Here is a 23,339-nt window from a genome sequence, read left to right on the forward strand (position 1 = left end):
CCGCTACAGTACTTGTAGCCGGCTGCCTTACTTTTTGCAGATCCGTCTGGAATTCCCTTTAAACACAATATAGGCTAAAGAGACCGCTTCACCATGCCCATTTATCTTTGTAAAGTTTTTATCTATAGTGTGTACTTGTCTCAATTAAGTCTAATTTCTGTCTGCTGCTTCATTACACTGCTATCAGCAGGAATCACTTCTGACATGTTTTCCTGACACCAAGAGAAGAATGGGGACGGGGGAGGGACCTTCTGCTGACTGACAGCCTCAGCTCTGCTCCTGCGTGCTGTGTAAAGGGTGGGAGTGTGTGTCTCTTCCCTCCAATCAGCTCTCAGAGCTCTCCTTACTGAGCTATGCAGAGTGAGGAGCCTCTCTGTCCCTTTTTTTTTTTCTGACAGCTCAGACAAGCTTCACTTTTAACAGATGTAGAGGAGAGATGGCTGTAGATAAAACAGGTACAACTTATGTAGAAGGACTTGTTTCATCTCTGTGTGTATCACGTGAGGCCAGTCACCTCACTGGGTATAGGGAAGGATAGTTCACACTGGTCAGTTTGTATGGCTGAAATCGTATTGCATTTGCACCAAAATAGTGCAGAAACCGCTATTTCCTCCGCACCTGAATCGCATTGAATGCGATGCAATTCTGGCAATTGCACTGCATTCTGCAATCTGTTTTGGGGCGTCATTAACATTAGCCTGCCCCCCCCCCCCCCCCGAGGTAGATTACATGGACACCGTGCGATTGCTTAGAGCGTGATGCCATGCGGGGAAACGCAGAGAATCTTGTGCGTTTCCTGCATCGCACCAGTGTGAACCGAGACGAAGGCAATGCACCCGGGGAAATGAATACTAATCAGGGTCTCCACAATGAGAAATTAATTCTGGGCAAGGAGAGGGAAGGGTTAATCTCTCCTCTCTGACATGTGACCTCTGGGAATTGCTTTGTCCTGGAAAAAAAAAAAAAAAAGCGACATGGGGGGGTGGGTGGGGGTGGAGGGGCCCCGCCAAGTCGTCTTTGTGTGCAATCACAGCTGTTCCGCTACTACAGTGTGACCTGCGGCACCAATTGGCCCCCTGGTAAACCCTGGGAGCTGGGCCCTGCAAGGCTAGGATGTCATTTACACCAAATACACACACACACACACACAACCCCCCCCCCACACACACACACACAACCCCCACCCACACACACACAATTATTATTCAGGATTTATATAGTGCCAACAGTTTATGCAGCACTTTACAATATAAAAAGGGAGACAATACAGTTATAAAACAATAAAATACAAGAGAATTAAGAGGGCCCTGCTCAGAAGAGCTTACAATCTAATAGGGTGGGGCAGGTGGTACAAAAGGTTGTAACTGTGGGGAATGAGCTGATGGAAGTGGTAGGAGATTAGTTGGAGACGTGATCGGCTTTCCTGAAGAGTTGAGTTTTTAGGGATCATGCGCCTGAAGGTAGCAAGAGTAGGTGGATAGCGGGACAGGTGGAGGTAGCGAGTTCCAGAGGATGGGAGAGGCTCTGGAGAAATCCTGGCGACTAGCGTGGGAGGAGGAGGAGGCAACTAGCGTGGGAGGAGGAGGAGGCAACTAGCGTGGGAGGAGGAGGCGGCGGCGTGGGAGGAGGAGGAGGCGACTAGCGTGGGAGGAGGAGGAGGCGACTAGCGTGGGAGGAGGAGGAGGCGACTAGCGTGGGAGGAGGAGGAGGCGACTAGCGTGGGAGGAGGAGGAGGCGACTAGCGTGGGAGGAGGAGGAGGCGACTAGCGTGGGAGGAGGAGGAGGCGACTAGCGTGGGAGGAGGAGGAGGCGACTAGCGTGGGAGGAGGAGGAGGCGACTAGCGTGGGAGGAGGAGGAGGCGACTAGCATGGGAGGAGGAGGAGGCTACTAGCGTGGGAGGAGGAGGAGGCTACTAGCGTGGGAGGAGGAGGAGGCGACAAGCGTGGGAGGAGGAGGCGACAAGCGTGGGAGGAGGAGGCGACAAGCGTGGGAGGAGGAGGAGACAAGCGTGGGAGGAGGAGATGAGGGAGCTTGAGAGTAGGAGGTCTTGAGAAAAGCAGAACACAATACAATCCAGCTTTATATGCATTGCCAAACTAACGCATGCAGGACTTTAGACAGATGCTGGTGCGGAGTTCTTCTCACTTCCTGTCTGCTGAAAACATTATTGGGAAAATCTCTCTATAAAACGGAAATATGAGGGGTAGAGGATTTATACTAGGAGTAGGGAAATTTTCTTTTTTTTTTTCAGGGTGGTGGGTTTATGCTGTTGGGTGGGCATATGGGGAATTGAGCTGGGGGGGTTGGCACAGATTTGTGTTGGGAAGTGGATTTCAGCAGGAGGTAGATTTTTATTGGAGGGAAGATTTATGCTTAGGGGGTAAAAATGCAGATTAGTGCTGCTCAATTATTTAAAAAATAAAATAAAGAAAAATTCCTAGGGAGCCTGTAGGGCATTGCACCCACGATCATTAGAAACATGGGTGCGATGCAAGGCTCCTGCAGACTCATTCCTAAACTGAAAAACCCGTATGTGAACAAAAAAACGTGCACTTGCAAACACACCCTAAAAAGTGCACTTGAGGGTGTGCTTTTACTCCCCCCCCCCCCCCCAAAGAAATAGGACCTCTACCCTGATGCCCCAGGGCGCAAGGTTTCTGAAAGTGACCAAGGTCTACCTAGCCAGAAAGCCTGGCAGGCCCCGTTCTTCTAGTTCAGCCGAAGCCAATCGTTGAATACAAGGTCGAAGGGCTCTCCTGAAGAGACCACCCCCCCCCCCCACCTGAGGGCCACACATCCTCCCCCTAGACATCAGGGCAGGCCCGAGGACTCACGCCCTTCCTCTGAGAAAACTCACAAAAAGTGAAATTAGTGACAAACCGTGGGCGAAAAATGAATAAAAAGTGTCCGGGCAAGTGTGCAACTGGCCGGGCCCTGAGGCCTGGTAGACAAAAACTGTCCCCGGACTTAGTCATAAGGCCCAGCCCTAAAAGACGCAGTGCAAATTTAGTGCTCTGACCACGTGTCCCGTTCACATCGTGGGGTCCCACAACCTAGCGTTACCAAGAGCACCCCTAGGACGACCACTTCCAGGGGACAGACATAGCGGACCTTCTGCTTGCCCAGCCCATGACCTTGCAAGGTAGAACGTTCAAACCAGGAGGTAATGGGCTCTTCAAGCTTTCCTAGGGGAATTACTCCCGTGCCCCAACTGCCTGTGGGTGCCCCGGGTTCTGTTCCAGCCGGTACTGACCTTCCAAGCCCCCCATCACTCTAACAGAGATTCAAAGCCGCCACCACCCCAACCTTGGTCAGGTCAGAACGACAGCACAGAACCTCCACCAGATCACTGATGAGAACAGATACTACACTTGATCTTGGCCAAAATAGAACCCTGGACTGCAACTCCAGGAGCACATAGACCCCGGGCTTCTCTCACAGCCCGGCCCTCGGCCAGACCACCGCAGCCCCATTACTACCAAGAAGGCATTACTACACTTGATCTTAGCCAAAAAGCTCCTGAAGACTCTCAAGGTAGCTGTACGGGGCAAGGCAGTTACTCGAGTGCAGGAAGAATCCATGAACTACGACCACCAGCTCGCCGGCAGTTCATTGACAACTACAAGCCGTCAGCTGCAATGGCTGATGGTACTTGTAGTTTATTCATTTACAGAAAACTTTTATTGAATGATGCAGCCGTGCGGGCGGAGCTGCATTGTTTACAAAAATTGAAAAAACGGGTGGTGGGTGGTTGGAGATCCCCAGCAACATCACAGCACCCTGCGTCGGTACTCTTAAGAGCCCCTCAGCTCTGATGAAAGCAGTGGGCGGGCACTTAGGAGGAGTTATGCAAATATCAGAATGTATTGATGGGTGGGTGTAAGTCTGGAGGAGTGGGTGTTCCTAGGCAGGCTGCATTTGCATGAAGACCACCCTAGGTACCAGTTTACCACCCACATGCAATGCTGAACCTCCATGATTGAAACTGAAGTGCAATGAATGAAGGGGGTGTGGGCCAGGGACGGGGCTGCTGTTAGAAATGACGGGGCCCTAAATGCCCCTCCCCACAACCCCAGCTTCAGATATATAAACATTAACTTTTTTTTTTTTAGCTACTAAACACTGAAAATGGCAGCTTCAGGTGGAGTGGCCCTTAAACCTTATTCACAGCTTGAAAAATCGCTCACCTGTGAACCTCAAGAACGCCCAACAAGCCAAATCCCATTGATTCCAGTCGCCCCTGCTCACATCTGAGCGTTCTGTTGCCTGAAGCAAAAACGTTTGTCGTTTAAAAAAAATAAAATAAGTACATGCGCTTTTTATGGCAGATTACAAGCGTTTTTGGCCCCATAGACTTCAATATAAACGCCTGAAAACATGCGACTTGAGCGTTGCGTCGCTCTTTTTCTGCTCAAATCGCAGCTCTTCCACCCCTAATTAGACAAGTGCAGAACTGAGAGATTCATTTTTTTTTTTTTACGTTTCGTTTCTTAATTTTCTAATAGACTCAAGATTTTCAGAATGATTGGAATTCGAAGCGGTTGAAAAATGATAGAGAGAATAGCTGGTCGTTAAGCAGCGGGCTGGGAAGCTGGCCACTCTTGTGTCCTTACAACCGACAAGTCATGAGCTGTCAGCTGACTTTTAGACTTTTGGTGGAATGGTTAGGGAAATGTACCCCCATCTAGTCATTCACATGGGAACCCCCACAACCACAGCCCAGGGCTGCGGGGAAAAGGCCCCCCTCCACCGCCCCAAAGCTCCCCCCTCATGTTGAGGGTATATGGCCTGGTATGGTTCATGCTTGTTCACCCCTTTCTTTCCTGGCCTGTGTGCTTGGATAAGGGTCTGGTATGGATTGGGGGGGGGATGCTACGCCATTTTTTTAGGCCTCGTGTACACTGCTGCTGGTAAATGGACATTTAGGAGCAGTTGGGCATTTTTTTCTGCTCCCAAGAGAGCACAGGGCAGAGAGAGAGAGAGAGGGGGGGGGGGGGGGGCAGAGAGATGGAGGGCCAGAGAGAGAGCGGAGGGGGGGGGCAGAGAGAGAGCGAGAGGGGGGGGGGGGGCAGAGAGAGAGCGAGAGGGGGGGTGCAGAGGAGAGCGAGAGGGGGGGTGCAGAGAGAGCGAGAGGGGGGGGCAGAGAGAGAGAGAGCGAGAGGGGGGGCGCAGAGAGAGAGAGAGAGAGCGAGAGGGGGGCGCAGAGAGAGAGAGAGAGCGAGAGGGGGGGCCAGAGAGAAAGAGCGAGAGGGGGCCAGAGAGAGAGCGAGAGGGGGGGCCAGAGAGAAAGAGCGAGAGGGGGCCAGAGAGAGAGCGAGAGGGGGGGCCAGAGAGAGAGAGCGAGGGCCAGAGAGAGAGAGAGAGAGAGAGAGAGAGAGAGAGAGAGAGAGGCGCGAGGGGGGGCCAGAGAGAGAGCGAGAGGGGGGGCCAGAGAGAGAGAGAGAGAGAGAGCGAGAGGGGGCAGAGAGAGAGAGGAGAGAGAGAGAGAGCGAGAGGGGGGGCCAGAGAGAGAGAGAGAGAGAGAGAGAGAGCGAGAGGGGGGCCAGAGAGAGAGAGAGCGCGAGGAGGGGGCCAGAGAGAGAGAGAGCGAGAGGGGGGGGACAGAGAGAGAGCGAGAGGGGGGCCAGGAGAGAGAGCGAGGGGGGGCCAGAGAGAGCGAGAGAGGGGGGGCCAGAGAGAGAGAGCGAGGGGGGGGGCCAGAGAGAGAGAGGCGAGAGGGGGGGCCAGAGAGAGAGAGCGAGAGGGGGGGGCCAGAGAGAGAGAGCGAGAGGGGGGGGGCCAGAGAGAGCGAGAGGGGGGCAGAGCACAGAGAGAGCGAGAGGGGGGGGCCAGAGAGAGCGAGAGGGGGGGCCAGAGAGAGCGAGGGGGGGGCCAGAGAGAGAGCGAGAGGGGGGGCAGAGAGAGAGAGCGAGAGGGGGGGCCAGAGAGAGAGAGCGAGAGGGGGGGGCCAGAGGGAGAGCGAGAGGGGGGGGCCAGAGAGAGAGAGCGAGAGGGGGGGGCCAGAGAGAGAGAGCGAGAGGGGGGGCCAGAGAGAGAGAGCGAGAGGGGGGGGCCAGAGAGAGAGCGAGAGGGGGGGGCCAGAGAGAGAGAGCGAGAGGGGGGGGCACGAGAGAGAGAGCGAGAGGGGGGGGCCAGGAGAGAGAGAGCGAGAGGGGGGGGCCAGAGAGAGAGAGCGAGAGGGGGGGCCAGAGAGAGAGAGCGAGAGGGGGGGGCCAGAGAGAGAGAGCGAGAGAGAGAGAGAGAGCGAGATGGGGGGCCAGAGAGAGAGAGGGGGGGCCAGAGAGAGAGAGAGAGCGAGAGGGGGGGGGCCAGGAGAGAGAGAGAGCGAGAGGGGGGGGCCAGAGAGAGAGAGCGGAGGGGGGGGCCGAGAGAGAGCGAGCGAGAGGGGGGGGAGAGAGAGAGCGAGGAGGGGGGGCCAGAGAGAGACGAGCGAGAGAGGGGGGCAGAGAGAGAGAGCGAGAGGGGGGGGCCAGAAGAGAGAGAGAGCGAGAGGGGGGGGCCAGAGAGAGAGAGCGAGAGGGGGGGGCCAGAGAGAGAGAGCGAGAGGGGGGGCCAGAGAGAGAGACGAGAGGGGGGGGGCCAGAGAGAGAGAGGAGAGAGGGGGGGGACAGAGAGAGAGAGCGAGAGGGGGGGCCAGAGAGAGAGAGCGAGAGGGGGGGCCAGAGAGAGGAGAGCGAGAGGGGGGGCCAGAGAGAGAGAGAGAGAGAGGGAGCGAGAGGGGGGGCCAGAGAGAGAGAGAGAGAGAGAGAGAGCGAGAGGGGGGGCCAGAGAGAGAGAGGGAGAGAGAGAGAGCGAGAGGGGGGGCCAGAGAGAGAGAGAGAGAGAGAGAGAGCGAGAGGGGGGAGAGAGAGAGAGAGAGAGAGACGAGAGGGGGGGCCAGGAGAGAGAGAGCGAGAGGGGGGGCAGAGAGAGAGAGCGAGAGGGGGGGCAGAGAGAGAGCGAGAGGGGGGGCCAGAGAGAGAGCGAGAGGGGGGGCAGAGAGAGAGAGGCGAGGGGGGGGCCAGAGAGAGAGAGCGAGAGGGGGGGGCCAGAGAGAGAGAGCGAGAGGGGGGGCAGAGAGAGCGAGAGGGGGGGCCAGAGAGAGCGAGAGGGGGGGGGCCAGAGAGAGCGAGGGGGGGGGCCAGAGAGAGAGAGCGAGAGGGGGGGGGGCCAGAGAGAGAGAGCGAGAGGGGGGGCAAGAGAGAGAGAGCGAGAGGGGGGGGGGCCAGAGAGAGAGAGCGAGAGGGGGGGGGCCAGAGAGAGAGAGCGAGAGGGGGGGGCCAGGAGAGAGAGAGCGAGAGGGGGGGGGCCAGGAGAGAGAGCGAGAGTGGGGGCCAGAGAGAGAGAGCGAGGTGGGTGGGCCAGAGAGAGAGAGCGAGAGGGGGGGCCAGAGAGAGAGCGAGAGGGGGGCCAGAGAGAGAGAGCGAGGGGGGCCAGAGAGAGAGAGCGAGAGCGAGAGGGGGGGGCCAGAGAGAGAGAGAGCGAGAGGGGGGGGCCAGAGAGAGAGAGCGGAGGGGGGGGCAGAGAGAGAGCGAGCGAGAGGGGGGGGCCAGAGAGAGAGCGAGCGAGAGGGGGGGGCAGAGAGAGAGCGAGAGGGGGGGCCAGAGAGAGAGAGCGAGAGGGGGGGGCCAGAGAGAGAGAGCGAGAGGGGGGGGGCCCAGGAGAGAGAGCGAGAGGGGGGGGCCAGAGGAGAGAGAGAGCGAGAGAGGGGGGGGCCAGAGAGAGAGAGAGCGAGAGGGGGCCAGAGAGAGAGGAGCGAGAGGGGGGGGCCAGAGAGAGAGAGAGAGAGAGAGGGGGGCCAGAGAGAGAGAGCGAGAGGGGGGCCAGAGAGAGAGAGCGAGAGGGGGGGGCCAGAGAGAGAGAGCGAGAGGGGGGGGCCAGAGAGAGAGAGCGAGAGGGGGCCAGAGAGAGAGAGCGGGGGGGGCCAGAGAGAGAGCGAGAGGGGGGCCAGAGAGAGAGAGAGCGAGAGCGAGAGGGGGGGCCAGAGAGCGAGAGGGGGGGGCCAGAGAGCGAGAGCGAGAGGGGGGGCCAGAGAGAGAGCGAGAGGGGGGGCCAGAGAGAGAGAGAGAGCGAGAGGGGGGCCAGAGAGAGCGAGAGTGGGGGGGGCCAGAGAGAGAGAGAGCGCGAGAGGGGGGCGCAGAGAGGGGGGGCAGAGAGGGGGGCAGAGAGACAGTGGGGGCAGAGAGACAGTGGGGGCAGGAGAGAGAGAGAGAGAGAGAGAGAGAGAGAGAGAGAAACACACACAGGCAGAGAATACATAAAGCACACTGTGCTTTAAATTTCAGAATGGCTGAAACAGTTAATAACTGACATGCGTTTCCTGCATTGTGGACATTGGGGAGGGATCTCCTCTTCTGATAACTGCTGCTGAGCTCAGTATGTAAAAGCTGTTAAAAGGACATTTTTCACTTTTGTTTATCGGCTGTCAGTTTGCAGCTTTCAGAAGAGGTTTTGTGTACATGAGACTTTCACAGTGAGGAAACTTTAGCGCTAAAAATAGCGTCTGCAAATCGCCCTAAAGAGCCGCTCAATTCACTCCAATGTGAAAGCCCCCACACCGGAGCGGTGCGCTGGCAGGACGTTCAAAAAAGTCCTGCCAGGCTCATCTTTGCAGCAGTGTAGGAGCGATGTATTTACCGCTCCTAAAGCACCCCTTCCCATTGAAAACACTGGGGCAGAGCCAAAAACCGGCCAGCACTTCGCCACCGCCGCAGCAGTTTTAACCTTTTTTCGGCCGCTAGCGGGAGTTTAAACCCGCCCCACTATCACGCGTTAAACCCACTAAACAGCGCCCCCCCCTGTGTGAGGGTAGCCTTAAACTTTGGCATGGGGTTTAAGGCTTGGTATGGATTGGGTGTGGACTCCATGCTGTTTTTTGTTTATTTTTCATTGCAGCATTTTTTTCTTTTTACATTCAGCTGACAGCGGTTTCACATATGGCAGGCCAGGTGGGGATCAGCTCAGTTTCCTATAAAAGGAAACTCATAGTAAGGAGTGAAGTGTATTCCTGTACAGCTCCAGGCTTCCCATGCTGGGAGGAGGAAAGACGCAGCCCAGGAAGTGTGTGTGCGTTCGGGTCAGGCATGTCACAATCAAACAGCATCCATTGCACAACATGCATATTAATAGACATGATGGATCCGCCCCCCCCCCCCCGTCTCAGTGCGTGTGAAGGCGGCGAGCGTTCACAAATAAAACCAGAGCTTTTCCTACTGAAGAGTCCAAACTGCTTTCTGTAGCATAAATAGGAGATGATGGGGGGAACTATATACAGCGGGGATAGACAACAACATGAGGGGGAGGGAGGGAAGAGAGAGAGATAACCACCCAGAAGATCATCACATGGCCCAGAAGAGTGTTTGTACTCCGGGCTGCTCTGCCTCCTGAAGGCCCCGACCTCTACAAAAAAAAACAAACAAAAAACAACAAAAACAAAACAAACAAAAAAACAAAAAAAGGCCTCACTAGGCGGCCGATTTCCTCTTTGCCCTCAGACCCCCCCCCCAAGACGTTTTATACAGGCCCACCTGGACATCACCGGCATTTAGGTATTTAGAAGACGACTCTCCGCCAGGACCAGCATACCCGTCTATGCTGCCGAGGTTATTATGTGAGAAGAAGAAGATGCCCATCCATCTACCCTCTAACTGCTGCAAGAGCGGCTACTAGCTGAAGCAGATATAAATAGAAAAACCCTGGTCTTGTAAATGTGTAGAAATTGGGGTGATATGAGCAGATTTAGGGGGGGGGGGGTGCAAGACTTGGGGTGATCCGAGGGGTGTAGGTGCAGGGATTGGGGGTGATCCGAGGGGTGTAGGTGCAGGGATTGGGGGTGATCCGAGGGGTGCAGGGATTGGGGGTTGATCCGAGGGGTGCAGGGATTGGGGTGATCTCAGGGTGCAGGAATTGGGGGTGATCTCAGGGGAGCAGGAGCAGGAATTGGGGTGATCTGAGGGGTGCAGGAATTGGGGGTGATCTGAGGGGTGCAGGAATTCCTCTGTACCACCAGCAGCCTTCCCCCCCACCCCCCCTCCCCATGACAAAGAACAAAATGCCACATTCAGATGCCGGTCAGTTCAAATCATCAGACAGAACCCAGGATATGACGGGTCACCTGTTAGACACTGGCTTTCCTGGCCTCTCTGAATCAGGAGAAAGACCTTTATAAACCAAAAAAAATTAAAAATGACCCCTCCCCCCACATGACCCCTCCCCCTTCGCTCACCTTGAACCGTTTTGTCCTGCAGAACCTTTTTGATTGCCACCAGTTCCCCTGAGTCGCAGAGTTTGGCCTGATAGACCACACCGAAGGAGCCGTTGCCGATCACCTTGGTGTCCGTGTAGCTGACCTCTTGCTGTCGGTCGGGACCCTGGCCTGGTGTGGCGACTACAGTGGTAACTTTACTGCCATCCTTGTCTCCTGAAGAGGAAAAAAAAACGGGGTAAGAATCGCAGAAGGAATTTCATAAGACGCAAACATTTACAGACACAATGAACAGGCTGCATGTCTGCTGGGTTGTTTTTTTTTTTTTTTTTTTTTATATATAAAACAAAACTTTATTGCAGGAAGTGCAAACTCACAAAGTCAGAAGTAAATTCTATCTGCTGCCTTCCTTCCTCTTTCACTCCTGACAAGTTTTCCTGTGTGAAGGGCGGGGTCCGTTTCCTCCAATCAGCTCTACTCACGGAGCTCTGCAGGAGTAACATCAGCTCTCCGCCCCCTTTTTATTTATTTTTTATTTTCTCTGAACCCTCAAAACGAGCTTATAAAAATTCAGCATCAGCACTTTATACAGATGTAGAGAAGACTGCAGATAAATATGTACAACTTATGTAGGAGGATTCGTTTCATTTTCTGAGCGTAGCCCGAGGAAAGTCTCTTCACTTGATATTTGTGAGGGTTTTATGACGACTTTAAAAGGATATAATGTACTTTTTTTTTTTTGAATATGTTACTCCAGGATAAAGTACGGGGCAGACCAAATATTTCTCACAGACCGGAGATCTTGAGGTGATCCCTTCACCCTTTTATAAACATTTAAGCCTAAAAAAATCTGACACCACCCACTTGTTCTATAATCAGAAAACCCTCTCCGGTGCTCTCTGCTAAGCACGCCACTGGAGAGAACCCCTCTTCTCTACAAAAATAATAATAAAAACTTTATTGCTACTTGAGCAAACAAACAAAGCCCATCGCTATCTGCCTAGACCCATCTCCCACACCTCCAGTGCGTTTGACCCCCAAAATGAGGCTCAGGACATCCACCATATTACCAAAAGTATTGGGACGCCTGCCTTCACACACATGAACTTTAATGGTCTCCCAGTCTTTGTCCGTGGGGTTCAATATTGAGTTGCCCGCCCCCCCCCCCCAGTTGTATTGCTAGAAAATATATATTTATATTTTATTATTATTATTAAGGATTTCTATAGCACCGACAGTTTACGTAGCGCTTTACAACATTAGGGTAGACATATATATATAATATATTTTTGTGAAATATAAAAGAAGGTTGCACTAAGTAATAGAGCTGGGCAATTTTCTCAAAAAAAAAAAAAAAAAAAAAAAAAAAACTATTCACGATTCAAATCGTTTTTTTTTTGTTTTTTTTGATGGACACCGTACCGGTCCTGAACTGCAGCAGGAGTTTTTAGGGAGCATGCAGCTTCGGCCTAGTCCACAGGTCCGGCCTTGTGGACTAGCTAGGCCGAAGCTGCGGCCTGTGATGATTTGGCGACAGGTTCTCTTTAATGAGACAGGGTCTAGTCCAGTGAAGGGGAACCTCGGCACTCCAGATGTTTTGGAACTACATTTCCCATGATGCTCTTGCACTCTGCAGTGTAGTTGAGCATCATGGGAAATGTAGTTCCAAAACATCTGGAGTGCCAAGGTTCGCCATCACTGCTCTAGTCTAAAAGACACCCCCCCCCATGGCTCCACTGAATGGAATGCAATGCAAATTTCTCCATAAAGAGGACCTGTAATAAGCAATGTTTACGTTTGACAGCAATAAAAGTAAATCAAAAAAGTTTTTTTTAATTATCTATTTTTATACTATTAACTGATTTTTTTTTTTTTTAAACGTATCTATATATATATTTTTTTAAATAGATTAAAAAACCGCTGTGCAACCACTGACATTTATATAAAAAAAAAAAAAAAGCATGCGCGCAACAGGGGACTCACACTAAAAAAAAAAAAAAAAAAAATTATATTTTTTTTAATTATTATTATTAGTAAAATATATATAAATACAATTATTACTATATAAATTATTATTACCATTTCCTTTTTTACAATTATTTATTACAAAACTTTTTTTGTGTGTATATATATATATATATATATATATATATATATATATATATATATATATATATATATATGTATATATGTATATATATATATACATATACACACACACACACAAATAATTTTTGGTGGAATCACTTCCTGCATATTTGATGTGGGTAAAGCTGGTTAAATTCACAATGATGCTGGATTCCAAAGAATCTGCAAAGCCGGGCTACCATTATTACATGGGGGGGCAGAGGCCAGCTGGCCGGCTACTTTGGTAATAAACATTGATTGATGGATAACTTGTCCTGATTGCTATTGTCCCTCCATCTGCCTGCACCCATCCCCACCCCCCCCCTGGAATCTCTTGAAGGCCCCATACTCTGGCTGGTGGAAGTTCGTCTCAGTATTTGATTTTTGCCTCTTCAGGTCGGTGCTCCATAATAGTCCCAGTGTAAGGTTGGTGTTCTACAGTGCCTTGAAAAATTATTCACCCCCCACCCCTCCCCCCCTGACTTTTTACCCATTTTGTTACATTACAGCCTTTAGTTCAATGTTTTTTTTTTTATCTGAATTCTATATGATGATCAGAACACAATAGTCCAAGTTGGTGAAGTAAAATTAGAAAAATATATACATAAAACTATTTTTCAGAAATAAAAATCTGATAATTGGCGTATGTGCGTATGTATTCACCCCCCTTTGTTATGAAGCCCGTAAAAAGCTCTGGTGCCACCAATTACCTTCAGAAGTCACATAATTAGTGAAATGATGTCCACCTGTGTGCAATCTCAGTGTCACATGACCTGTCATTACATAGACACACCTTTGAGAAAGGCCCCAGAGGCGGCAACACCTAAGCAAGAGGCACCACTAACCCAAACACTGCCATGAAGACCAAGGAACTCTCCAAACAAGTAAGGGGACAATGTTGTTGAGAAGTACAAGTCAGGGTTAGGTTATAAAAACGTTCTCCAAATCTTGGACGATCCCTTGAAGCACCATCACATCTATCATAACCAAATGGAAAGAACATGGCACAACGGCAAACCTGCCAAGAGACGGCCGCACACCAAAACTCACGGAGCGGGCAAGGAGGGCATTAAATCAGAGAGGCAGCACAGAGACCGAAGGTAATCCTGGAGTAGGTGCAGAGTTCCACAGCAGAGACTGGAGTATCTGTACATACCCTGTTTCCCCTAAAATAAGACCTAGCGTGATTGTCGGTGTTGGCTGCAATATAAGCCCTACCACCCAAATAAGCCCTACCCTGTTTCCTCATAAATATGCCCTACCCTGAAAAGAAGACCTACAAGGACTTTAACTAGGGCTTATTTGGGGGGTAGGGCTTTTATTGCAGCTATCACCAGCAATCACACTAGGTCTTATTTTAGGGGAAACAGGGTAGGAGGACAATAAGCCGCACGCTCCATAGAGTTGGGCTTTATGGCAGAGTTGCCAGAAGAAAGACATTACTGTCAGCAAAAAACACAATGGTGCGTTTTTAGGTTGGGAAAAGGCGCATATATATATATATAAAATAAATAATAAAAAATATAAAATGATATATTATAAAAAAATGTGTATATATATATATATATATATATATATATATATATATATATCATATCTGTCTTTTGCGCAAACCTATCAATATTCGCTTATTGCGTTGTTTTTTTTGCTTTACCAAAAATAATGTAGAAAAATACATATCGGCCTAAACTGAGGAAAAATTTTTTTTTTTTTTTTGAATTTTTTTTGGGGCCATATTTATTATAGCAAAAAGTAAAAAATATTGTTTTTTTTTTTTTTTTTTTTAATTGTCGCTCCTTTTTTATTTATTTATTTTTTGTTTATAGCGTAAAAAATAAAAACTGCGGAGGTGATCAAAATACAACCGGGCATCAATTTTGTTTGGGAGCCACGTGGCACGACCGCGCAATTGTCAAAGGGACGCAGCGCCGAACCGCAAAAAAAAAATGCTCTGCTCAAGGAAAGGGGGGTAAAATCTTCCGGGCTGAAGCGGTTAAATACAAGTGCTGTGAGTGGCATGTAGAAAATATATATATATTTGCTCTCCATGGGAACGAACGGACGACATATGACATCGGAAATTGCTGTCGTTCTTGTAACTGGGTGGTCATGCCAGTCCCGCCCCCCATTGTCATAGGTTGACAGGTCTGAACTGGGTAAGAAAAAAAAAAAAAAAAAGCCGAGCTCATTGGACGCAGACCGATGTGTGAAGAGCGATCCACAACTGTTATCACAACAAATCTAGCGTGACTCCGCCCTGATTACGGTTTGTTGTCCAGTAACCGTCACTTTTGCTGGACAGCGTGGTCTGCATGTAAAATGTGGGGGGAAAAAAAATTATATAAATAAAAAGCTTTTGAAAAAAAAAAAAAAAAAAAGTCTATAAATAGCCATTAAAGCGACGGTTGCAGCATGAACATTTTTTGTTTTTGTAGCGGTAGTATGTGATGTTGAAGGCTTTGCTCCGGGTATTTGTCTAGTAGTAGCTCTGTGTCCTTGGTGGGGACAGGTGTTACTGACTTGTAGAGGGGTCTGCTCTGTATATGACAGGCGCTGGGGGGGAGGGGCGGCCGGGCCACATGCTGTGCTCTTTATTTTGTTCCCGCTTTTCTAGAACAGATCAAAGACTTCCCCCACACACGCCGCCATCCTGCATTGAAGTAAATAGAGCTGGGCTCAATATGTTGGGGGGTTTTAAATCCTCACAGGGTGGAGGACGAGACACTTCACCATCGTGGCACTTTGTTTTTACCAAAAGCTGCCCGAGATATTTTCTAGCAGCCCATAGAACGTCCGATTATGCATAATATACGTTTGATATATAGCTCTGACATATACCACAGTGCTGTACAGAGAACACTGAGCCGGTCACATCAGTCTCTGGACCACCATGTACACCCCCCCCCCCCTCCCCCTCCCCCCTCCCAAGAGCTCTCAAAAACACATGGCATCTAGGATCCCTTTGGGATGTGGTGGGACGGGGGATTCCCATTATAAATGTGCAGCCGACAAATCTGCAGCAACTGTGTGATGTTATGATGTCACTATGGAGAAAAATCTCCGAGGAATGTTTCCAACACCTTGTTGTATCTATTCCACCAAGAATGAAGGTAAAATGGGGTCCAAACCAGTAATAGCAAGGGGATCCAATAAAGGGGATCCAACCTGCTACTAGCAAGGCGGACCCAATAAAGGGGATCCAACCTGCTACTAGCAAGGCGGACCCAATAAAGGGGATCCAACCTGCTACTAGCAAGGCGGACCCAATAAAGGGGATCCAACCTGCTACTAGCAAGGCGGACCCAATAAGGGGGATCCAACCTGCTACTAGCAAGGCGGACCCAATAAAGGGGATCCAACCTGCTACTAGCAAGGCGGACCCAATAAGGGGGATCCAACCTGCTACTAGCAAGGTGTATCCAATAAAGGGGATCCAACCTGCTACTAGCAAGGCGGACCCAATAAAGGGGATCCAACCTGCTACTAGCAAGGTGTATCCAATAAAGGGGATCCAACCTGCTACTAGCAAGGTGTATCCAATAAAGGGGATCCAACCTGCTACTAGCAAGGTGTATCCAATAAAGGGGATCCAGCCTGCTACTAGCAAGGTGTATCCAATAAAGGGGGTCCAACCTGCTACTAGCAAGGTGGACCCAATAAAGGGGCTCCAACCTGCTACTAGCAAGGTGTATCCAATAAAGGGGATCCAACCTGCTACTAGCAAGGTGTACCCAATAAAGGGGATCCAACCTGCTACTAGCAAGGTGTATCCAATAAAGGGGATCCAACCTGCTACTAGCAAGGCGGACCCAATAAAGGGGATCCAACCTGCTACTAGCAAGGCGGACCCAATAAAGGGGATCCAACCTGCTACTAGCAAGGTGTATCCAATAAAGGGGATCCAGCCTGCTACTAGCAAGGCGGACCGGATCCAACCTGCTACTAGCAAGGTGGACCTAATAAAGGGGATCCAACCTGCTACTAGCAAGGCGGACCCAATAAAGGGGATCCAACCTGCTACTAGCAAGGTGTATCCAATAAAGGGGATCCAACCTGCTACTAGCAAGGTGTATCCAATAAAGGGGATCCAACCTGCTACTAGCAAGGTGTATCCAATAAAGGGGATCCAGCCTGCTACTAGCAAGGTGTATCCAATAAAGGGGGTCCAACCTGCTACTAGCAAGGTGGACCCAATAAAGGGGCTCCAACCTGCTACTAGCAAGGTGTATCCAATAAAGGGGATCCAACCTGCTACTAGCAAGGTGTACCCAATAAAGGGGATCCAACCTGCTACTAGCAAGGTGTATCCAATAAAGGGGATCCAACCTGCTACTAGCAAGGCGGACCCAATAAAGGGGATCCAACCTGCTACTAGCAAGGCGGACCCAATAAAGGGGATCCAACCTGCTACTAGCAAGGTGTATCCAATAAAGGGGATCCAGCCTGCTACTAGCAAGGCGGACCGGATCCAACCTGCTACTAGCAAGGTGGACCTAATAAAGGGGATCCAACCTGCTACTAGCAAGGCGGACCCAATAAAGGGGATCCAACCTGCTACTAGCAAGGTGTATCCAATAAAGGGGATCCAACCTGCTACTAGCAAGGTGTATCCAATAAAGGGGATCCAACCTGCTACTAGCAAGGTGTATCCAATAAAGGGGATCCAACCTGCTACTAGCAAGGCGGACCCAATAAAGGGGATCCAACCTGCTACTAGCAAGGCGGACCCAATAAAGGGGATCCAACCTGCTACTAGCAAGGCGGACCCAATAAAGGGGATCCAACCTGCTACTAGCAAGGTGTATCCAATAAAGGGGATCCAGCCTGCTACTAGCAAGGTGTATCCAATAAAGGGGGTCCAACCTGCTACTAGCAAGGTGGACCCAATAAAGGGGCTCCAACCTGCTACTAGCAAGGTGGACCCAATAAAGGGGCTCCAACCTGCTACTAGCAAGGTGTATCCAATAAAGGGGATCCAACCTGCTACTAGCAAGGTGTACCCAATAAAGGGGATCCAACCTGCTACTAGCAAGGTGTATCCAATAAAGGGGATCCAACCTGCTACTAGCAAGGTGTATCCAATAAAGGGGATCCAACCTGCTACTAGCAAGGCGGACCCAATAAAGGGGATCCAACCTGCTACTAGCAAGGCGGACCCAATAAAGGGGATCCAACCTGCTACTAGCAAGGTGTATCCAATAAAGGGGATCCAACCTGCTACTAGCAAGGTGTATCCAATAAAGGGGATCCAGCCTGCTACTAGCAAGGCGGACCGGATCCAACCTGCTACTAGCAAGGTGGACCTAATAAAGGGGATCCAACCTGCTACTAGCAAGGCGGACCCAATAAAGGGGATCCAACCTGCTACTAGCAAGGTGTATCCAATAAAGGGGATCCAACCTGCTACTAGCAAGGTGTATCCAATAAAGGGGATCCAACCTGCTACTAGCAAGGCGGACCCAATAAAGGGGATCCAACCTGCTACTAGCAAGGCGGACCCAATAAAGGGGATCCAACCTGCTACTAGCAAGGTGTATCCAATAAAGGGGGTCCAACCTGCTACTAGCAAGGTGTATCCAATAAAGGGGGTCCAACTTGCTACTAGCAAGGTGGACCCAATAAAGGGGCTCCAACCTGCTACTAGCAAGGTGTATCCAATAAAGGGGATCCAACCTGCTACTAGCAAGGTGTACCCAATAAAGGGGATCCAACCTGCTACTAGCAAGGCGGACCCAATAAAGGGGATCCAACCTGCTACTAGCAAGGCGGACCCAATAAAGGGGATCCAACCTGCTACTAGCAAGGTAGACCCAATAAAGGGGGTCCAACCCACTACTAGGAAGGTGGCCCTAATAAAGTGGATCGTGAATGTTTGTGGTCCAAATTTTTAAGAGATGACATTGCAATTGACACAAGTGCTTGCTATGTCATCACTGATGAATGGGGTCCAGCGAGGCTCCCAAACATTGCACAGACACCGATTGATCGTGTTATTGATCCGTGGTGTCCTGGGACTTGTATCCTTTCCTAGTGACAAGCCCCAGGTGTGTTCTTATATAACAGGTCCTCCTTCCCCGTTTTTGTATTGGGAATAATCTTATTTCTCAGTTGGCTCCGGAGCCGGCCGTGTTAATCACTCCTTCACCCTCCACATCTTATTACATAAGAGCGAATGTCATTAGCCGGCGGGCTTTGGCGGTGGACACCACGGCGAGGTATTTTCCAGCTGTGCCGAGCTTGAAAGGCTTATTTATCTAGGCTGTTCGATGAGCAGTCGTTCGCCCCTAATTAGCGCGAGACGGATAATAATAATAAGGCGTACGACGCGTCTCTGCCTCCAGCCACGAGGCTGAAAACCCGGAGAGCCGCCATTTACCTTCACCTGCTGGGAAGCCGTAATGGACCGCGCTGCGGCCCGGGCGTAAAATATTTCATACCTTTTTTTTTTTTCTCTCCTTCCGATATTAAGTTTATTTTACATTGTTTCCCGCAAATTTTACTTTAATTCAGCAGACCTCGTTTAGCAGCCTTGTAAAGGAAGAATGGGTCTTGTTGCCCTAGCAACCAATCAGATCGTCATGTTCTTTCTCGGCGGTGTGCTGGGAGGATGAAAGGGGAAATCGGGTTGCTGCCTGCGGTGTACTTTTCTTTTATTTTTATATTTGTCTTCTTTTTTTTTCCTCTCTATAATATAATATAATATAATATTTTATCCTTTTACTTAAAAAAAATAAAATTAAAAAATTAACATTTGCCTCCCCCCCCTATATCTATCACTGCCTCCCCCATCCATGCGCCCGGCCCCTTTCAGTTCACTGACGCATGGATTCCAATATGGGGGAGGGGCTGTTTTTTTTTTTTTTTTTTTTTTTGAAGCACCGATTTTAGAGCAAGAGTCTCTCATAGGCTTCAATATACGGTGGGCTCGGGGGTCGCATAGAGTGCGCTCCAAGCCCATTCAGGTGTGTTTTTTGCAGCAGCCAACGAATATTCGCTGTTGTAACACTGATCCTCCTCATCCTCCAATCGGCCAATCAAGAAGCGGGTTTTGACACCCGATTTTGGCTGAAAGGGCAGGAGATCTTATTGGACGACGAGGAGGAGGAGAAGGGGAGGAGCTGGAAGCCGGTGTGAAGGAGAGGACTCGGAGCTGAGCCGCTGCGTCGCACTGCCTGACTCCCGCCATGATGGGGTAAGTGCCGGACCCCCCCCCCCCCCCCAAAAAAAAAAAAACAGCCGCCACTGCTTCCTATGCTGAACGCCTTAAAGTGTTACTAAACCCTGGCCCTTTGTATTCACTATATCTGCTCTCCCATAGTACACAGAACATGGAAATGCAGTTATTTTAGTAAATATGAACGGCTAAACACCCTTTTCTCATCAGCAGTATATAGAAGTCTTGGGACTCCTATCAGTTGCTGGTGAAGCTTGTAGGAGGAGTTTTCATACTGCACTGAGCTGTCCTATGAGGCACCAGGGCTTCTGACCCTCTGTCTGTACAGTGCTGATTGGCCCTGTGCCGATCACATGCACCTCTCCCAAGAAAAAAAAAAAAAAGCCATAATGTATATAAAATTTTATATAAAATATATATATATATATATATATATATATATATAAAATATATATATATATATATATATATATATATATATATTATATATATATTATATATATATATAAAAAAAAAAAAATATATATATATATATATATATATATATATATATATATATATATATATATAAATAAAATATCGCATTTGCTTGCCCTAAAATTAACTGTAGTGTGGTTTTTACTTAATGTTTGCGTTTCCTGCAATGCGTTTCATACCCATGTATGAGAGTAATCAAAGGGAAAACAGCCCTTTCTGCATGCCCACCGGAGCTTCTCTCACATCCCATATAGACGCAGGATCCATTTATCCATTCAATTGCATGAGAAAATCGTTATAAAAAAAAAAAAAAAAAAAAAAAAAAAAAGTGTTAGGCTCCACGCACCACGAACGTTAAAATAACTTTATAAAAGCGGCAGTAGTTTTGCAGTGAGTCTTTCAACTTTTTTTTTTTTTTTTTCCCCAATTCTATTTTTATTTTCAATTATTATAAAGAATTACACATAGTTAAACAATTTCAAACATATATATTACTTACATACATAATAATCACATTTACAATTTTATTTCCTCTTCCCTCCCTCCCAAAAAAAAAAAAAAAAAAAAAAGTTCATTAGCGTTTTTGTTTTTTACATTTTTTAAATTTTTTTTTTTTTTTTAATTTAATTTTTTTTTTTCAATGGATCAAAAAACATTAAAACGCCGGTGAGCCGCATTTTTGAGCGTTTATTGATGTTTATCAGTGTTTGGTCATTTTTTTTGTGGTCAGAAAAAAAGACGACACAAGAAAGCTATTTTATGGCGTGCAGAAAACAGCCACAAACGTCCACGAAAAAAAAAAAAAAAAAAAAGAAAAAAAAGGGAAAAAAAAAAAAAAAAAAAAAAGAAAAATAAAAAAGGAAAAAGAACAAAAAAAAAAAAAAAGACGCCCAAACTCCCAAAAACATCAGTTTATGAGCTTCAGTGCGCACGGAGCCTGAAAACCAGACAGACAGACATTTGCCAGCAGATAACGGACTCCTCAGATTCAGACGCTTTTTTTTTTTTATTCACTAATAATCTAGCAGCCAAACAAGCCGACACTCCGGTCGCAATGCGATGGCAACCAGCCTCTCTAGCACACAGTGCGGAGCCCGGCGTGGCCCTGACCACGGAGATTACTGGGTACATTTTAAACAGAAGGGCATTGCCAGTGGGTGAGAGGGGACATGGCGGCGGAGGGACAGGCGGCCGTCACACCCCTCCCCCCCCCCCCCCCAGGATGGTGGGAAGAACAGTCTGATCCAGAGAGACGGGAGGAAACCGATAAAAGCAGATACGATTCTGCGGAACATAAAATCCCACGCGGAGACAAAACAAGACACCGCAAGTAGAGAGAGCGAGTTCCGCCAAGACGTCCAACAATCACTGTGCAGATTACGCAGAAGCCTCCCTTCCAGGCACGTCACCGGGAAATAACACAATGCTGGAGAGAAAATGTTCACAGCACGTTAAAGCCGAGTCACGGAAAAATTTTATTTTATTTTTTTTAAATTGAACCTAGGATTAATAAATTATTTAAAAAAAAAAACAAAAAAAATTAATAAATAAATAAAAACACAAGGATACACGGTTCATTTTGAATGTTGCAAAAAAAAAAAAAAAAAAATCACAATCACTATTTTCTCCCTCCTGTTGTGGCCGCGGCCATCATAATTGTGGGCACGTGAAGCCCAAAATCGATACCTCTTCCTGGAAAAGCCGTGGAGAGGTGCATGCTGGGTAACCCTCTTGGATCAAAGGGACAAAACTGTGTGAAGACGCAGGAAGTTTAACCACTTAAAGTCTGAACCTTTTTCTGTTTTTTTTTTTTTTATTTGCTAGAAAATTATGGATACCGAGCATTTGTGCGAGTACTTGTGCTCCCGATGCCAGATCCGATACCCGCGAGAGATAAAGTGAACCGGCGCAACCGGAATTCGGCGGACGGAACAAAGGAAGTGATGATCTGTGTTGACGTCAGGTGGTTGGACATCCAGACACCCATCTTGGTACACCATGCACTTGGCCGCAGAAAGCCAGCAGCGGACATCTTGTTACACCCAGCCCATATAGTTCGGTTAGGGTGTAACAAGATGGCCGCCGCTACTTTTATGCGGCCGAGTGCAAGGAGTACCAAGATGGGCCGTCGTAGGCAGCCTTTGCTCATGGCATTTCAGTGCCTGACCATAAATATCACCTATCATCAGTGCCCAATGCCCATAAGTGCCGCTCAGTGCCAGACACCTGTCAGTGCCATCGCCACCTATCAATGCTACCTATCAGTGCTAGCCACCAGTCCGTGCCACCTATAAGTACCAGTCAGTGCCAGCCAACAGGCAGTGCCACCTATAAGTGCCAGCCACCAGTCAGTGCCACCTATAAGTACCAGTCAGTGCCACCTATAAGTGTCAGCCACCAGTCAGTGCCACCTATAAGTACCAGTCAGTGCCACCTATAAGTGCCAGCTACCAGTCAGTGCCAGTTAATCCTATCAGTGCTCATCAATGCTGCATATCAGTGCCACTTAATCTGTATTATGCTTTAAAAACTGTCACATGAAATAAAAATAAAAAAAAGTATCGTATCGGCAAGTACTTGGGGTGGGGAAGTGTCGGTACTTGTACTCGGTCTTAAAAAAGTGGCATCGAGGCAACCCTACTTATAACGGGGACTGCGATATTGCCGCGGACAGTCTGACACATTAGTGGGAGCCAGTGACACGAATACAGTATTAAAAATATACACTGTCACTGTACTAATGACACTGGCTGGGAAGGGGGGTTAACATCTAGGGGGGGGGTTAAACATGCACCTAGAAAGTGTGTGTGTACCATGTGTAGAGCTTTGCAGGGAAAGAAAATCCAGCAGGACAGCGCTCTGCATTGTTTACATAGGCAGCGCTCTGTTCTGTGTCTCTCCTCCACGATCAGCGGGTGTCCTGGCGGGGCACCCATTGACCAGCAACCGCAGGTAGGCATCTAAATTACAGTACAAGGGGCGTGTGCCCCCTACCTGGAAGTGCCAGATCACACTATATAGATATATATATATATACATACATATACACACACACATATGACACATATGAGGGAATCTCTTGATTTATTTTTTATTTTTCTCATTCAATCGATGGGTTGAAGAGCAGAATAATTGAGCCGTGTATGGTGGGGGGCCGGAGCTCACAACCCCGGTCCCGGGAGACGGGCGTGTCACAAGTGGGATCGGCCCCATTACAAGAGATGGCTACAGGTCAGAGCTTTTTAGAAGAGACGATGATAGTTACTGACGGTCACATTCCCAGCTACTGGATTAGAAAGAATTTATTATGACTGAGAAGCCAAGACAGAGGAAACAAAGGGATTATGAGAAGTATTGAAACCCCAAAAGCATAAAAT

The 23,339-nt window shown here is 48.9% G+C and overlaps 1 protein-coding gene across 1 annotated transcript in view; it reads right to left on the minus strand.

Annotated features, from left to right (window-relative positions):
• Positions 1-23,339, minus strand: part of GSK3B (glycogen synthase kinase 3 beta) — a 130,760-nt gene that overhangs the window by 72,308 nt on the left and 35,113 nt on the right. The window contains 2 exon segments of the mRNA XM_077479374.1: positions 4,189-4,267; positions 10,206-10,400. Coding sequence (XP_077335500.1) covers positions 4,189-4,267; positions 10,206-10,400 — 274 coding nt within the window.

Source organism: Lithobates pipiens, unplaced genomic scaffold (assembly GCF_037356315.1).
Source record: "Lithobates pipiens isolate NorthernLeopardFrog02 unplaced genomic scaffold, aLitPip1_a1.2 Scaffold_16, whole genome shotgun sequence".
Taxonomy (NCBI): domain Eukaryota; kingdom Metazoa; phylum Chordata; class Amphibia; order Anura; family Ranidae; genus Lithobates; species Lithobates pipiens.